At 39.0% G+C, this 13,450-nt stretch overlaps 1 protein-coding gene across 8 annotated transcripts in view; it reads right to left on the bottom strand.

Annotated features, from left to right (window-relative positions):
* Positions 1-13,450, bottom strand: part of GK (glycerol kinase) — a 71,487-nt gene that overhangs the window by 53,678 nt on the left and 4,359 nt on the right. For all 8 annotated transcript variants that reach the window (XM_015560629.1, XM_015560781.1, XM_006752617.2 and 5 more), the window contains exons 2-3: positions 6,419-6,492; positions 3,791-3,897 (exon numbers count right to left, since the gene is read on the bottom strand). In XM_015560629.1, coding sequence (XP_015416115.1) covers positions 3,791-3,897; positions 6,419-6,492 — 181 coding nt within the window. The remainder of the gene's footprint in view (positions 1-3,790; positions 3,898-6,418; positions 6,493-13,450) is intronic.

The following is a 13,450-nucleotide window of genomic DNA, read 5'->3' as shown; positions in this document are numbered from 1 at the left end:
AATGAATTCCCTGATTGTACTATGGGCACAACAGAGGCTAGAGACCTCAGTGGGACCTCGGTCACAGGTTGCTAAAGCGTACTACTGTGAATGTGACAACTTTACAATGGTGGCTAGGAATGAATTCATGCTCTACTAAAATCTCCCACTGCTCCCCACTACAGGCTGGCTGCTCCCTTAGCCACAATCCATAAGTCACTATTCTTGTGTCCCTCATATTACCTTTATTGGCTCATCTAACTAGGATTCAGAATGTAATCTGGAGCTATTTCCATTTGATTCGTTGGTCACAGGTTCCTCCCTGACCACTCCTTTTCCCTCTATCTTAATTCCTTTGTGCTAAGTGAAATTGTTTTTCTTACAAAGTCCAGTGAAGTAGCTTCTCATACCCAGCCAGCGTGGCTCAGTGGTTGAGAGGTGACCTGTGAACCAGGCGGTCACGGCTCGATTCCTGATCAGGGCACATGCCCAGGTTGTGGGCTCAATCCCCAGTAGGGGGCATGCAGAAGGCAGCTGATCAATGATTTTCATCATTGATGTTTCTCTCTTTCTCCCTTCCTCTCTGTACTCTGAAATAAAAATATATTAAAAAAATAAAACAAAGTTTTTGAGGTTATCAGTGTGGCTCAGGAAAGAGAGCACGGGACCATGAGACAGGGGAGCTGTGATTTAATGTCATCTAACCACTGCACAGCCACATGACCTGCAATAAGTCCCTTTTCCTCATTTGCAGCTAGGTCTTAGTAACCGAAGATCCTTTATAGCATTAGCATTCTGTGATATATTGTTCTATATAGGCAAGCAAAAGCTTGGTCCTTGGCAGAGCCAATTAATAAATTATCTGGCAGGGGTGGGAGGTGGGGCATGGAGCACAACTGGCTTGGTATGGAGGGGCTTGTGGACATTCTCTTCCTTGGCCATAGGCTGATAGTGCTGAGAAGGAAGTGCTGGGTCACTTTGGCTCAGCTATGGGTTTCTCATTGGCCAGACAGGAGTGTAGAGCAGATAGAAGCATGTTCAGTGTTCTTCCAGATCAGTTACTGCAAGTGAAAGACAAGTCACTTGGATTGGAGTTGTATGTCATCTTCACATACACCACAAACAAGAGAAAAGGGAATGGTACCTGAGTGAGTACAGAAGGCCAGGAAGACCTAGCTGGTTTGGCTCAGTGGATAGAGTGTTGGCCTGCAGACTGAAGGGTCGCAGGTATGATTCCAGTCAAGGGCATGTATCTAGGGTGCAGGCTCGATCACTGGCCCTGGTCAGGGTGCATGTAGGAAGCAACCAATCAATGTATTTCTCTCACTTCGATGTTTTTCTATCTGTCTTCCTCCCTTTCTCTCTCTAAAATTTAATGGGAAAATATCCTCAAGTGAGGATCAACAAAATAAATAATAATAAAAACAAAAAACAGGGGGCCAATAAGTTGCCTACCTTACCTTTAAAGGAGGTACAATGATGTCAAAACCATGGCCAATCGCCCTGGAATCTACATCTAATGCATGGCCACCTAGGTGATTTTGAATGTTTTGACATCAGAGTGTGCTGCTGAATGCCTCTTATATGTTCGCCCTGTTTAGACTATGAAAGCTGTGAGAACAATTCAAGGAAATGACCATCAATCACTTCGATGCACAACTCATCTGAAACTTAATGAATGCAACTCCAAAAAGTCTGAAACACTGCCACTTAGAGGGATAAAATGAGGGTAAGATATTAAAAAAATGTCACCTGGCCAGCATGGCTCAGTGGTTGAGCATCGACCTGTGAACCAGGAGGTCCCAGTTAGGGCATATGCCCGGGTTGTGTGCTCCTTCCCAGTGTGAGGCGTGCAGGAGGGAGCAGATCAATGATTCTCTCTCTTCATTGATGTTTCCATTTCTCTGTCCCTCTCCCTTCCTCTCTGAAATCATTAAAATATATTTTAACGAAATAGCAAATCTACACAAGTGTTTGTTTCTCTTTAAAAGTCTACAATAACAGACATAACTATCTTATTGTTACAACTTTCCATTAATTCATAATTATTGGTTATTGGATTCACATGTTTCCTCCACTTGACCGTTAGCTGCACAACACTATTTGTGTTCCATTGTTTCTCTAGCACACCCAGCACACAGTAGGCACTCCATAGGTTTGCTGAACAAATGGTTTGATTATGTTTGTCATTTTTATTGAGTTTTTAAAATATACCAATAGGGGAAAGTCTGAAAAAAATCAAAGTTTCATCTCAGGAATGCTGGTAAATCTCAGTGCCAAGAATGATAATGTGAATCTCAAGACACTGCCATCACCAATTGATGGTTTCATCCACCTTGAGTTGATGAAGAAAAAAATAGCTCTTGGATGATGAACTTGAAAAGTTTAAACTACAAAGATATGTCAATTACCACATTATGCTCTACCCTTTACACTACTTTCTCAATTTCGGATGACTGGGTTATTTTTGTTCTCACTGTATAAATGATGCAAAGCCAAACAGGTAGTTTTTCTATTAAAACTACTAGGAATTAAAGAGATCTGTAATAGTCTAATACTCTCAAACCATTATTTTTAGGGAGATTTTACAACCAAAGTGTTTTTATTTCAAACAACTTCCCCTCCCTCCTATTGCTCCTCATTCTAGTCTTTCTCCTCAGGAAATGGCATCCCTATCTATCTAAAAGCTCTAGCAAAAACCCAAGCATTATCTGTGACTCATCTTCCCCATCCTCTCTTTACTACTCTGACAGCCAATTCATCAAGAAGTTCTGCCCCCCCCAAAAAAAAAGAAGTTCTGGCCCGTTCTCCCCACCCTCACTGACATCATCCTTTCTCTCAAAACTTCCACAGCAAGCTCTACTGTGGTCTCCCTGTATCCAACTTAGGCCTCTACTATCCACTCTCCACACGGCTTCACATAGCAGTCAGGAAGTTGTCTTTAAACCACAAGTCAGATCCTGTCATCCCTTGAAACCTTCTCTGTGATCCTAAGAATAACATCCAAGTCCTAGCCGGTTTGGTTCAGTGGATAGAGTGTCGGCCTATAGACTGAAGGGTCTCAGGTTTGATTCAAGTCAAGGGCACCTTCCTTGGTTGCAGGCTAGGTCCTGGCCTCTCCATCAGGGCATATGCAGGAGGCAACTAATTGATGTGTCTCTCTCACATCAATGTTTCACTCTCTGTCTCTTACCCTCCCTTCCACTTTCTCTAAAAATCAATGGAAAAAATAGCCTCAGTGAGGAAAAAATAACATCCAAATTCCTAAAGCCCTAGCTACTTCCCCGGTTTCAACTGCTATTGAAACCTCGTACCTATATACCTACCCTCACCCCTCACCCATCTTTTACTCCACTTTTGACATGCTGGCTTTCTTTTTGATCCAGGAATGTGCCACAAGCTTATACCTACCTCAGGACCTTTGCATGTGCTGCTTCCTTTTCCTCAACTACTCTTCCCCCAAATAGTTGCATGGCTGGCCCCTTTTGGCCTTTGAGACCTCGGTAACAGTGTCATCTCAAAGAGGCCTTCTCTGGCCATCCAATCTAAAGAAAGCCTCTCTAGGCACACCCTACCATAGAACAGTTTCATTTTCTGCATGGAACTTATCAATATTGAAATTAGCTTGTATTTGCTCTTATTGTTGATGTCAAAACCTCCCCCCTCCCCCACAAATAAAAGCTTCATGAGAACAGGGACCTGCTTGGCGCTGGATAGGTACTCAATTATGCACCGAATAAATGAAATGAATTAATTAATAGATTTTATTGAGATAATCATACCACGGAGAAAAATATTCTATTAAAAATACCTTTTATGTTGGAAATGTCAATATTGAGTTGTTCAAGTTTCTCACATGTTTTCTCTATACACTCATAGACAGACATCAGAATTTCCTTAGGGTCTTGTTCCACCCATCTTTGAACAAAAGAATACATTTGGTTAGTCCACAAGAAAGCAATACATTTATATCTCTAGAAATGTTCACTTAAGACAGTGTGGCTGTTGCATAAATTAAAATCAAATGAGCAAAGCAAAGCATTTAAAGAAAAGCTTATTTTATTTCCCTTACCTTTTTTTAATGTAAAAAGTTTATTGAGCTATAACTGATACAGTAAGCTGTGGACATTTCATATGTACCATGGGCATATGCAAATGCCCATGAAACCATCACAACCACCACCACATCCAATAATTAACATATTCATCATGCTCGAAAGTTGCCTCATGCCCCTTTGAAATACCTCCTTCCTACCCTGCCAATTGCTGACTTGCTTTCTATTGCATATATTCATTTGCATTTTGATTATTCTTCATATAGTAATCATTTGAAAGGAAGCAAGTAATAACAGGTCACAAAATAACAAATATTCTACCTATTTTAAAATTATTTTTTCAAATCCAGTCAGAAATTAGTTCCCCAATTCTTTATATCCTGTGGATTTGATAAATTTATAAAGCTATCTGCATGTTTCATTAGTCACTATTTCTTTCTTTTCTTAGTTATTTCTAAGTAGACTGATATCTACCTACCTATTAAAAGGAATTCTGAAAAGTCAAATAAGTATACTAATCTATTTTGCCATTTTTCCCCTCAAAATGCTTTGTTAGTATTTAGGGAAAATTGGAAATGTGTTCTAATAACTATGTCAAGTAGACAAGCAATTGGTCAGACCCAATTTTCAGACCCAATCCCAGTGCAATTTTGGTAAGGAACCAGGGCCTCGGAAGGCCGAAAGGCTCATAATAAATGATGAGGCAGAGAAACCTGGGAGAAACAATGGTGATTGAGGAAACCCCAAAAGCAGAAATGATACAAGTTACAAGAATACTACCCTAGGATCTGCAAGTAGCAAGAGAGTTCCAAATGCCTTTCTTCCCTGCCTTCCTCAGGCTGGCCTAGCTTCCCTGAGCTTTGAGTTCTGTCTCTAAACTCTTTTTCCAGAAACCCAATCTCTCAACATATTTCTAATTTTCGTCCCTCCAGGACACATGTATCCTCTCTCCAAATTGTACTGGGATCAGGCCTGTGGAGAGTCACTCTAATGCAGCTAACATATCAATAGCTTTTATTACGAAACAAAGGAATTCTTTAAAACAGAAAGAATTCATAGAAAGAAATGATAAAATTTGGTAGGACACCAATCTTTTCTCTTTCTTAAATTGAAGGAAACTGTCGTGAAATGAACAGATCTAAAGTGCACAATTGGTTGAGTTTTAACAAATGTATACAATTCATCTAACCAACACCCCAGTCAAAATATGGAAAGTTTCTATCATTCTAGAAATTCTTTCATGGATTCTCTTATGTCAATCACATACTCCATGGGCAACAAATTTTTAGATTTGTCATTCTAAATTAGTTTAGCCTCTTGAATTTTAGATATAGCCATGCTGCATGCATTCTTTCATGTACAGCCTTTTCCACTTTCCATGATATCAACAGATTTATCTATGCTGTAGCATGTATCAGATCACTGCTTAAAAAGTGCTGAACAGTATTTCATTGTTACCAGTTCTACTGATGACAGACATTTGGGTTGCTTCCAATTTGGGTTATTATGAATAAAGCTGATATAAGCATTCATCTATAAGTCTTTCTTTAGACATATGCTTTCATTGCTTTTGGATTAAATCCTCCTAAGGTTGCAATGCTACAGAAGTATGGTTTATTTTATAAGAAACTGCCACACAGTTTTTCAAAGTGGCTGTATCATACATATGATAAAATTTTAAACCAGCAATTTTCAACCTTTTTCATCTCATGGCACACATAAACTAATTACTAAAATTCTGCAGCACGCCAATAAATATTTTTTGCCAATCTGACAAAAAAATTAGGTATGATTTTGATTCATTTATTGTGTTGGCTATTGTCATTTTTTAATTTGACAATCTAAGGGAAAAGAGGTCAGTGCTATTGACTAGTCAGGTATTTCATGTTTTAAAAATTCTTGCAGCACGCTGGTTGAAAATGGCTGTTTAATATACTCAACATTCTATTTAATCACAATTACTACATATGAACATTACTGTAAAAAAGGACAATTTTAGTATTAGATATGTGAGTGCTTTTTAGAAAAATATATCTTTATTTAAAAAAAAACACACACTCTAATGAGCAAACAGCGGTTGGGCAATGATGCAGACCCAGAATTAAATGACTTCAAAGTTAATGTAGGATTTCTGATATTTAATACATCATTGCTTTATTACTTTATCATCCACTTCTGTCACTGAATCCCTAAGCCATCAAGTACCCAGATATTTTGCTGAGCTACCACGTTTTTGTTCATTTTCCTGACTAATATCTACCTCATCTCTCAAGTCTTCTTAGGAAGGTGTTTGGTCAAGTTTACTTTAAAAAGCCCCTGGGCAGGTGGGGTGAGATGGCCCAAGAAATGTGATATATGTTTACATATTAAATTAGGAAACATACCCTTCTCTTGGAAACTCTTGTTTTATTTCCACTTGATGATGACTAAGTAGTTCGGCTGTTTTTGAATTGAAAACCTGAAAAATATATTGCAATATTGTGTTCAAAATGCAGGCAAAGAGCAAAGGTGTTTCAAGTTATTCAATAACTGACGTTCTTATTTATGGATAGAAAAAGCCCAATCAGATGAAATGCCATAAGATGTCCTACTTTCTCTTCAAATAGAAACATAAAAGTTATAAGGTAGCTTCAGAAATAACTTCCCTTTATATAAATAAAAAAACTATTTATATAAATAAAAAGCTAAAGAGGCAATTATTTTTTAAAAACAAAAATGGCTCCAGATGTAGGAGCCGACCAATTAATAGCATAGATTTTTCTTGAGAATAAGAAAACCAAGAATAAAAGAGCTGGCAAAACGCTGATAGTGATGGCGTAAATGGTCCATTTAGCATCCATCTGGGATGTGGAGACAGAAAGAGTCACAGATGCCTAAGCAGGGAAGCATACTGTGGGAATTCCTTTGAAGGGAAGTGCAGCAAATGCATCTAGCTCTTATAATAGACAAATAGGAGAAGTGTATCCTGGCAACCAGCTGAGAGCTCTCTGTGACATACTTGTCATGAATTGCTGACCCTTGATATAAAACAGTAAAACCCAAGGAATGAAAACTGACAAAGGGCTTTACAATCTTCCACAAATTTAATACTACTGAAACACTTAAAAAAAACTTAGCAAACTTTTTTCATCTGCTGTTGACCCATGAGTAATGCCCCTCCTCCCCGTGCAGTGGGAAATCCACGTATAACTACGCCCACATAGTTGGATTCTCAACCACAGCGTTGACCATTGAACAACGCAGGTTTGAACAGCGCGGGTTAACTGAACTTCTGCCACTTTAAAATAAATCCGTGTTGTTCAGGAGTCAACTGTATATTGTTTTCACCTGGGAGTACCTATACTTGAGTACCAAAGTACTTAGTCTTTTAGAGTAAAGATTTGTAGTTTCATTAAAGTTAACTTCCCAAATCACTGTAATTGCAGCAGTGAAGTCCTATCCAATTAGGGAAGAAGTGTTTTCCATGCCTAGGTTTCCTGTGGGAGATTACCTGCTCAATGAAAACTCAGAAACAGAAATAAATAAGAGAAAATACACGGCAAATTGCTGCTCCACTCCCACATACACCTCCTTTTTGGGAGGAAGTGATAAACATAATGAAAGCAAGAAGGCAAATTCTCAAGCCCTTTGAGGAGATAAAATATCTTACAAGTCAAAGGTTAACTTAACATATCATAAGTAAAGGGCACTTGGCAGAAGCCCATGTAATTCACAACTTAGCATTAGAGTATCTTTAGGATGCCTGCTCCACTGGTCCTATTTTATTTGTTGAAGCATCTCTAGGGCCTGGACTAGTTCCTGACAGAGTATTATTTTTTTAATTTCTTTTTTTTTTCCGACAGTTTTAATGCTCAATAAATGTGCTGCATGTCTGAAAAAAATATGGTTTATCACAGTGGTTCTCAACCTTCCTAATGCCGCAACCCTTTAATACAGTTCCTCATGTTGTGGCGACCCCCAACCATAACATTGTTTTCGTTGCTACTTCATAACTGTAATTTTACTACTGTTATGAATTGTAATGTAAATATCTGATATGCAAGATGTATTTTCATTGTTACAAACTGAACATAATTAAAGCATAGTGATTAATCACAAAAACAATATGTAATTATATATGTGTTTTCCAATGGTCTTAGGCGACCCCTGTGAAAGGGTCGTTCAATCCCCAAAGGGGTCATGACCCACAGGTTGAGAACCGCTGGTCTATCAGGTACTTATTTGGAGAAGAATTATCATTGAGAAATGGTTATGTGGCCTAAACTCTAATAGGATACCACAGTTGTGTTCTTTTTATTCATATTACTGCTGCTCCCAGGGTCTACTCTCAAATCCCCAAGGGACTGGTATCATAACAAGATGTCCCCTTTTTTCGAGCTGGATTTAGAAAAACCTCAATAGCAGACCTAGAGCTATGAATGGAGTGTGACCCTTCTCCCATCACCTAGTTTTAACTAGGCTAGCTTCAGGACCCTCACAGTAAAAATGGATTTACAGACCTTTGAAATAGGCAGAGATTTGGGTAAATTCTATTTGCTACGTGGAGCATGATGCCATCTGATCACACAGCATCTATACTAATAAAAGGGTAATATGCTAATTAGACCGAACATCTTCCAGACTACCTTTGGGACAAAGACATGGTGGGTGGCCCAAGGAGAGGTGGTTAGGGATGATCAGGCAGGAAGGGGAGAGCAGTTAGGGGGATCAGGACAGCAGGCAGGTTAGGAAGCAGCGGTCCTAGATTTTGAGAGGGATGTCTGACTGATGGTTTAGGCCTAATTTCTCAGGATAGGAACAGGAAAGAGCCTGGACCTTCCTACTTCTTTAGAACACCTCTGATCAAGTAATTGAATTGATACCCCTCCCCCAGGAACTTTTCAGGTCATTTCACTATGGACATTCCCTTCCCTTTGGTGAGACCACATTTTATTTGCTGTGGCTACATTCCATTATCTCCCTCTGGATATGCATAAAGAAGTCTCCGCCCAGAAAAAGCCCACCAAAAGTCCTTTAAAAGCCGCACACTCCCATCACTGGGGGCTGGAGCCATCCAGGCTCAACCACCTGGTGTGCAGATGATCGAGTAAATTCGTAATCCCTCACCATTCTGGCCTTGACCTAACAGACACCACCTTTAGCTGTTTAGGACTTCACCCTGTGCACCACTCCCAAACTTGTCAACACTTTTTAGATTTAATGTTTTTAGACTCTGACTTTCTTAGTACAACACCATCCAATAGCAATACAATGCAAGCCACATATGTAATTTTAAGTCTTCTCATAAAAAAAAAAAAAAAACACAGAAAAAAGAGCCCTAGCTGGTATGGCTCAGTTGTCCCTGGTTCGATTTCTGGTCAGGGCACATACCCAGGTTGTGAGTTCTACCCCCAGTAGAGGCGCTTGTGGCAGGTACCTGATCAATGTTTTCCCTGACATCGTTGTTTCTCTCCCTTTTCCTTCCTCTCTCTCTCTAAAACCAATTATAAACTTTTTTTAAAAAAGGACAGTAAAAACAAACAGGTGTAATTAATTTTAATAACATTTTAAACCAATATAAAATTATCATTTCAATATGTGATCAAGATAAAAATTATTAATGGGAGCTTTTACTTTTTTTAGTATCAAGTCTTTGAAGTCTGGCCACAGAACTGGTTAGGACCTAGGTTGACTTCAGGTCACTCACCAACATCAGAAAAAATTTCCCTGCATCCAGGAATGCTGTAAAATGGCACACAATCCCCACCCCAGAGGCACATCCCCCTTAGGTATTAGTCTGGCTCCAACAGACCCAAGGCTTAGCTAAAGCTGTTAATGTCCATGTAAAACACAAAAACAAGAATTTTCCTCTCATCTAAGAGTAGGCTTTTTGATCCCTGCAGTCAAAACTACCTGGGGCTTTTATTATCATTTCTTTTGTCTTTTTGGGGTCCCCTGACAGCTTTTAGGGGAATTTATCTTGAACATGGATCTTCACCCTCTAAAACAGTGGTTCTCAACCTTGGCTGCACATTAGAATCACCTGGGAATCTTCTTAAAATCCTGATTTCTGGGCCTCATCCTCCAGAAATTCTGTTTCTTTGTTGCTAATGTTGTGGCCCCACCCCATAACAAAGAAACAGAATTTCCGGAGGATGAGGCCCAGAAATCAGTATTTTAAAAAGATTCCCAGGAGATTCTAATGTGCAGCCAAGGTTGAGAACCACTGCTCTAAAAGATCCCCAAAAGTTCCTTCCTTGGGAACTATAGCTAGTAATATGTACAACATTTTTGATCCTTCCTCTTTTGCCTTTTTAAATAAAATGGACCAACTAAGCCAAAACAGTTTAAAACTTAATGGGAGACCTTTAAGTTGATCTCAAGGCACTTCCCATCCCCCTTACAGAGGAGGATTCCAAACCTCCCAGAGACAAGGAATCTCACGCTTTGATTGATGTGCAGAAGTTTCTGAGACAAATGGCTTTAAAAAACAAAACAGACCTAAGGATACTAAAGGAACTTGTATCATCTGAACTGACACTTTAAAATTTCTCACTGTTTCTCCTACCGGAAACCTGACAACATAGTTGAGAGGACTTAATAACTTTGAATCAGAAACTTGGCAAAATTAGGAGCTAAAGATTCAGAACATAATAAAATTTTTAGAAAGCCTCCTCCCCCAAGGTAAAATAAATTATGCATCCAGAGGGAAAGCAGCAAATGTGGAATGACGTAGTTGGACCAGTAGGTCAACCTATGATGTCACTTGACTTACAAACAAATTCTTGGGGGAATAGAGAGCAGTTGTCCATATCTTACAAATCTTTGTGAAACCAGAAATGCAACTCAAGAAGTAGTTCAGAGCCCACCTATTTTTACCATCAAAATAAAAAGACAAATGATGGTTATTTATGTGTTTGATTTTTAAAGCCCAAACTGCTACTCTGGCTCCAAGGCTCCCTGCCAAGAACAAATACAAATCTTAATCATCTTCTCCACAAATATTAATAAGAAAAAATCTGAACAAATAAAGTTATTCCAACTGTTGGGGCAGAAATATGAATCATGATCTGTTAACCATGATTGTTGGCTGTAGTTATAAGAAATATTAATCATGCTCTGTTAACCGGGATTATTCCGTTCTGATGAGAGAAAGCACATTCTAACCTAACTGAGAGTAGTATGCCCCAGGACAAGGAAGTTAACCTTGGAAACCTTGGAATGAAGTCTATTCACATCCGAGAACTGCCTATGGTCATGGAAAGATTAATCTTGTCATTGCCCTTTGCAACCCCCCAGCCCACATTGCCTGTAATCTGTAACCATTATACCCATTCTTATTCCTTTTGCCTACTTCCCCAAGTAAACTTTGTCCTCCTACCTCACATAAGTGGCTGACTCATGGTGGAGTGCAGAGCAGGTTTCTGTGTATGACCTGCTGCTCTCCCATACTGTTGGCAGTATTGGAATAAATGGTCATATATGATTCAACCCTGTATCTACTTAACTGGCTCAAGTAGTGACAGGCAGCCCACACTCACTGCTTCTTTGGTCTCACAACTGCTATAAATGAGTGGGGTTTTTGCCTTATTTTACCTGTCTCATGGCTAAACTTTTATTTATGACTAAAATTAAAAAAAAAAAACTATCAGGTCTCTGGTAACATCCAGTATTAGTGTATGTATGTCTACCTCTGAGAGAATATTACTAGAATTGGTTTATAAAAAGTTAATTGGCTTAAAGAAATTAAATGCTCATATTAAAAATTCTCAAAAATAGAAAACTAATCCAAATGCTATTTCAGAATCATGTGATACAAGAAAAAATATGCATATGTATTTTTTAATACTCACCCAAGGATAGGCTTATTGATTTTAGAGAGGGGAGGGAGAAAACATTGATGTGAGAGAGAAACATCAATTGGTTGCTTCCAGTACAGCCCCGACCAGGGATTGAACCCAAACCTAGGCATGTACCCTGGCCAAGAATCGAACCCATAACCTTCTGGTTGGTATATGGACGATGCTCCAACCAACTGAGCCACACTGGCTAGAGTGAGAAAATATTTTATATGAAAGCTGGTTTGAGTTTGGTTTGGTTGAATAGTCATATCCTTAGAGTATCATTTTTAAGTATAATACTTTTATTCTACCTAGGCTTATTGGTCCAATAAATCCATGTGTTCTCTGTCACAAAATTTGTCACCAAGGAAAATAACTCAGTGTGATGAAATTTCATAAGTAACTAAAGATAATTTTTGAGAACAAGTCAAACAAATAGATGTAGATGGGCTACAAAGTTTCTTAGTAAACTCAGCAATAGTTACGTTTTATGGTAAGTTTACTTAGTTTCCCAAAATCTTTTGGTAACTTGAAACCTTAGAGTTTTGCCAAGTTTAATGATGAGTGAAGTTAAATTCACTGAATATGCAGATCATTTCCAAATATGATAAAATACTGAGACACTGTTAAAGAAGCAAAGTTATTCTTATTAAAAAGAACTTTCTGAAACAACACATGTCTTCTCTGTCTTAGAAGAGTAGTGGAGACACAAAATGCTGTCCTTACCCAGTAACTGTCCTTTAGGCCCGCCTCGCTCATTGTAAAATGTCAGCCATTCCCATCATAAACATGCACATTCATTTCCCCATCAGCCTACTCTTTTATGCCACACTCAACTCTACTATGTGGTAAGACAATTCTCAGGAATGTAAAGTTCCTCTCTAGGACACTCTACTACATAAATGTGAATGACTGAAGATAAAAATATGTTACGTTGCAAATTTCACAAAAGGCATAATGGCATATTCCAACAAGCCCACAGAACATAGCAAACAGCACTGTATTTTTCTTCAAAATGAAATTGTATCAAATAGCTTATACAGACATCTAATACATCTACAGTTGCCAAATTTCCCTCTTTCCAAGACCCCCACAAGGTTTTCCTTCCTCGTCTTCCAAACCAGTTCTAATCAACACCATGGAGCCCTGCAGGACCCTCTGCTGAGGTCTGTTCACGTGATGAGCACTGACCACATGCCAGATGCTGTATTAGGCTTTCGGGAGGAATAAAAGGCACCATTCTGTCCCTGAAGGAGCTCAAAATTGAAAGCTCCTGACACTTCTGTTTGTGAGAGACAAGAGGACAAAAGAGGGTGGCAGCTCTCTGGTGAGAACATGTTTTTGCCATTTGTATAATGTGATGGGCGAGAAAGCACGTGATGAGCACTGACCACATGCCAGATGCTGTATTAGGCTTTCGGGAGGAATAAAAGGCACCATTCTGTCCCTGAAGGAGCTCAAAATTGAAAGCTCCTGACACTTCTGTTTGTGAGAGACAAGAGGACAAAAGAGGGTGGCAGCTCTCTGGTGAGAACATGTTTTTGCCATTTGTATAATGTGATGGGCGAGAAAGCAAACCAACTTAGAGCGTGGGGG

Source organism: Myotis davidii, unplaced genomic scaffold (genome assembly GCF_000327345.1).
Source record: "Myotis davidii unplaced genomic scaffold, ASM32734v1 scaffold790, whole genome shotgun sequence".
In the NCBI taxonomy this organism is placed as follows: domain Eukaryota; kingdom Metazoa; phylum Chordata; class Mammalia; order Chiroptera; family Vespertilionidae; genus Myotis; species Myotis davidii.
This window is presented reverse-complemented; position numbering and strand designations above follow the sequence as displayed.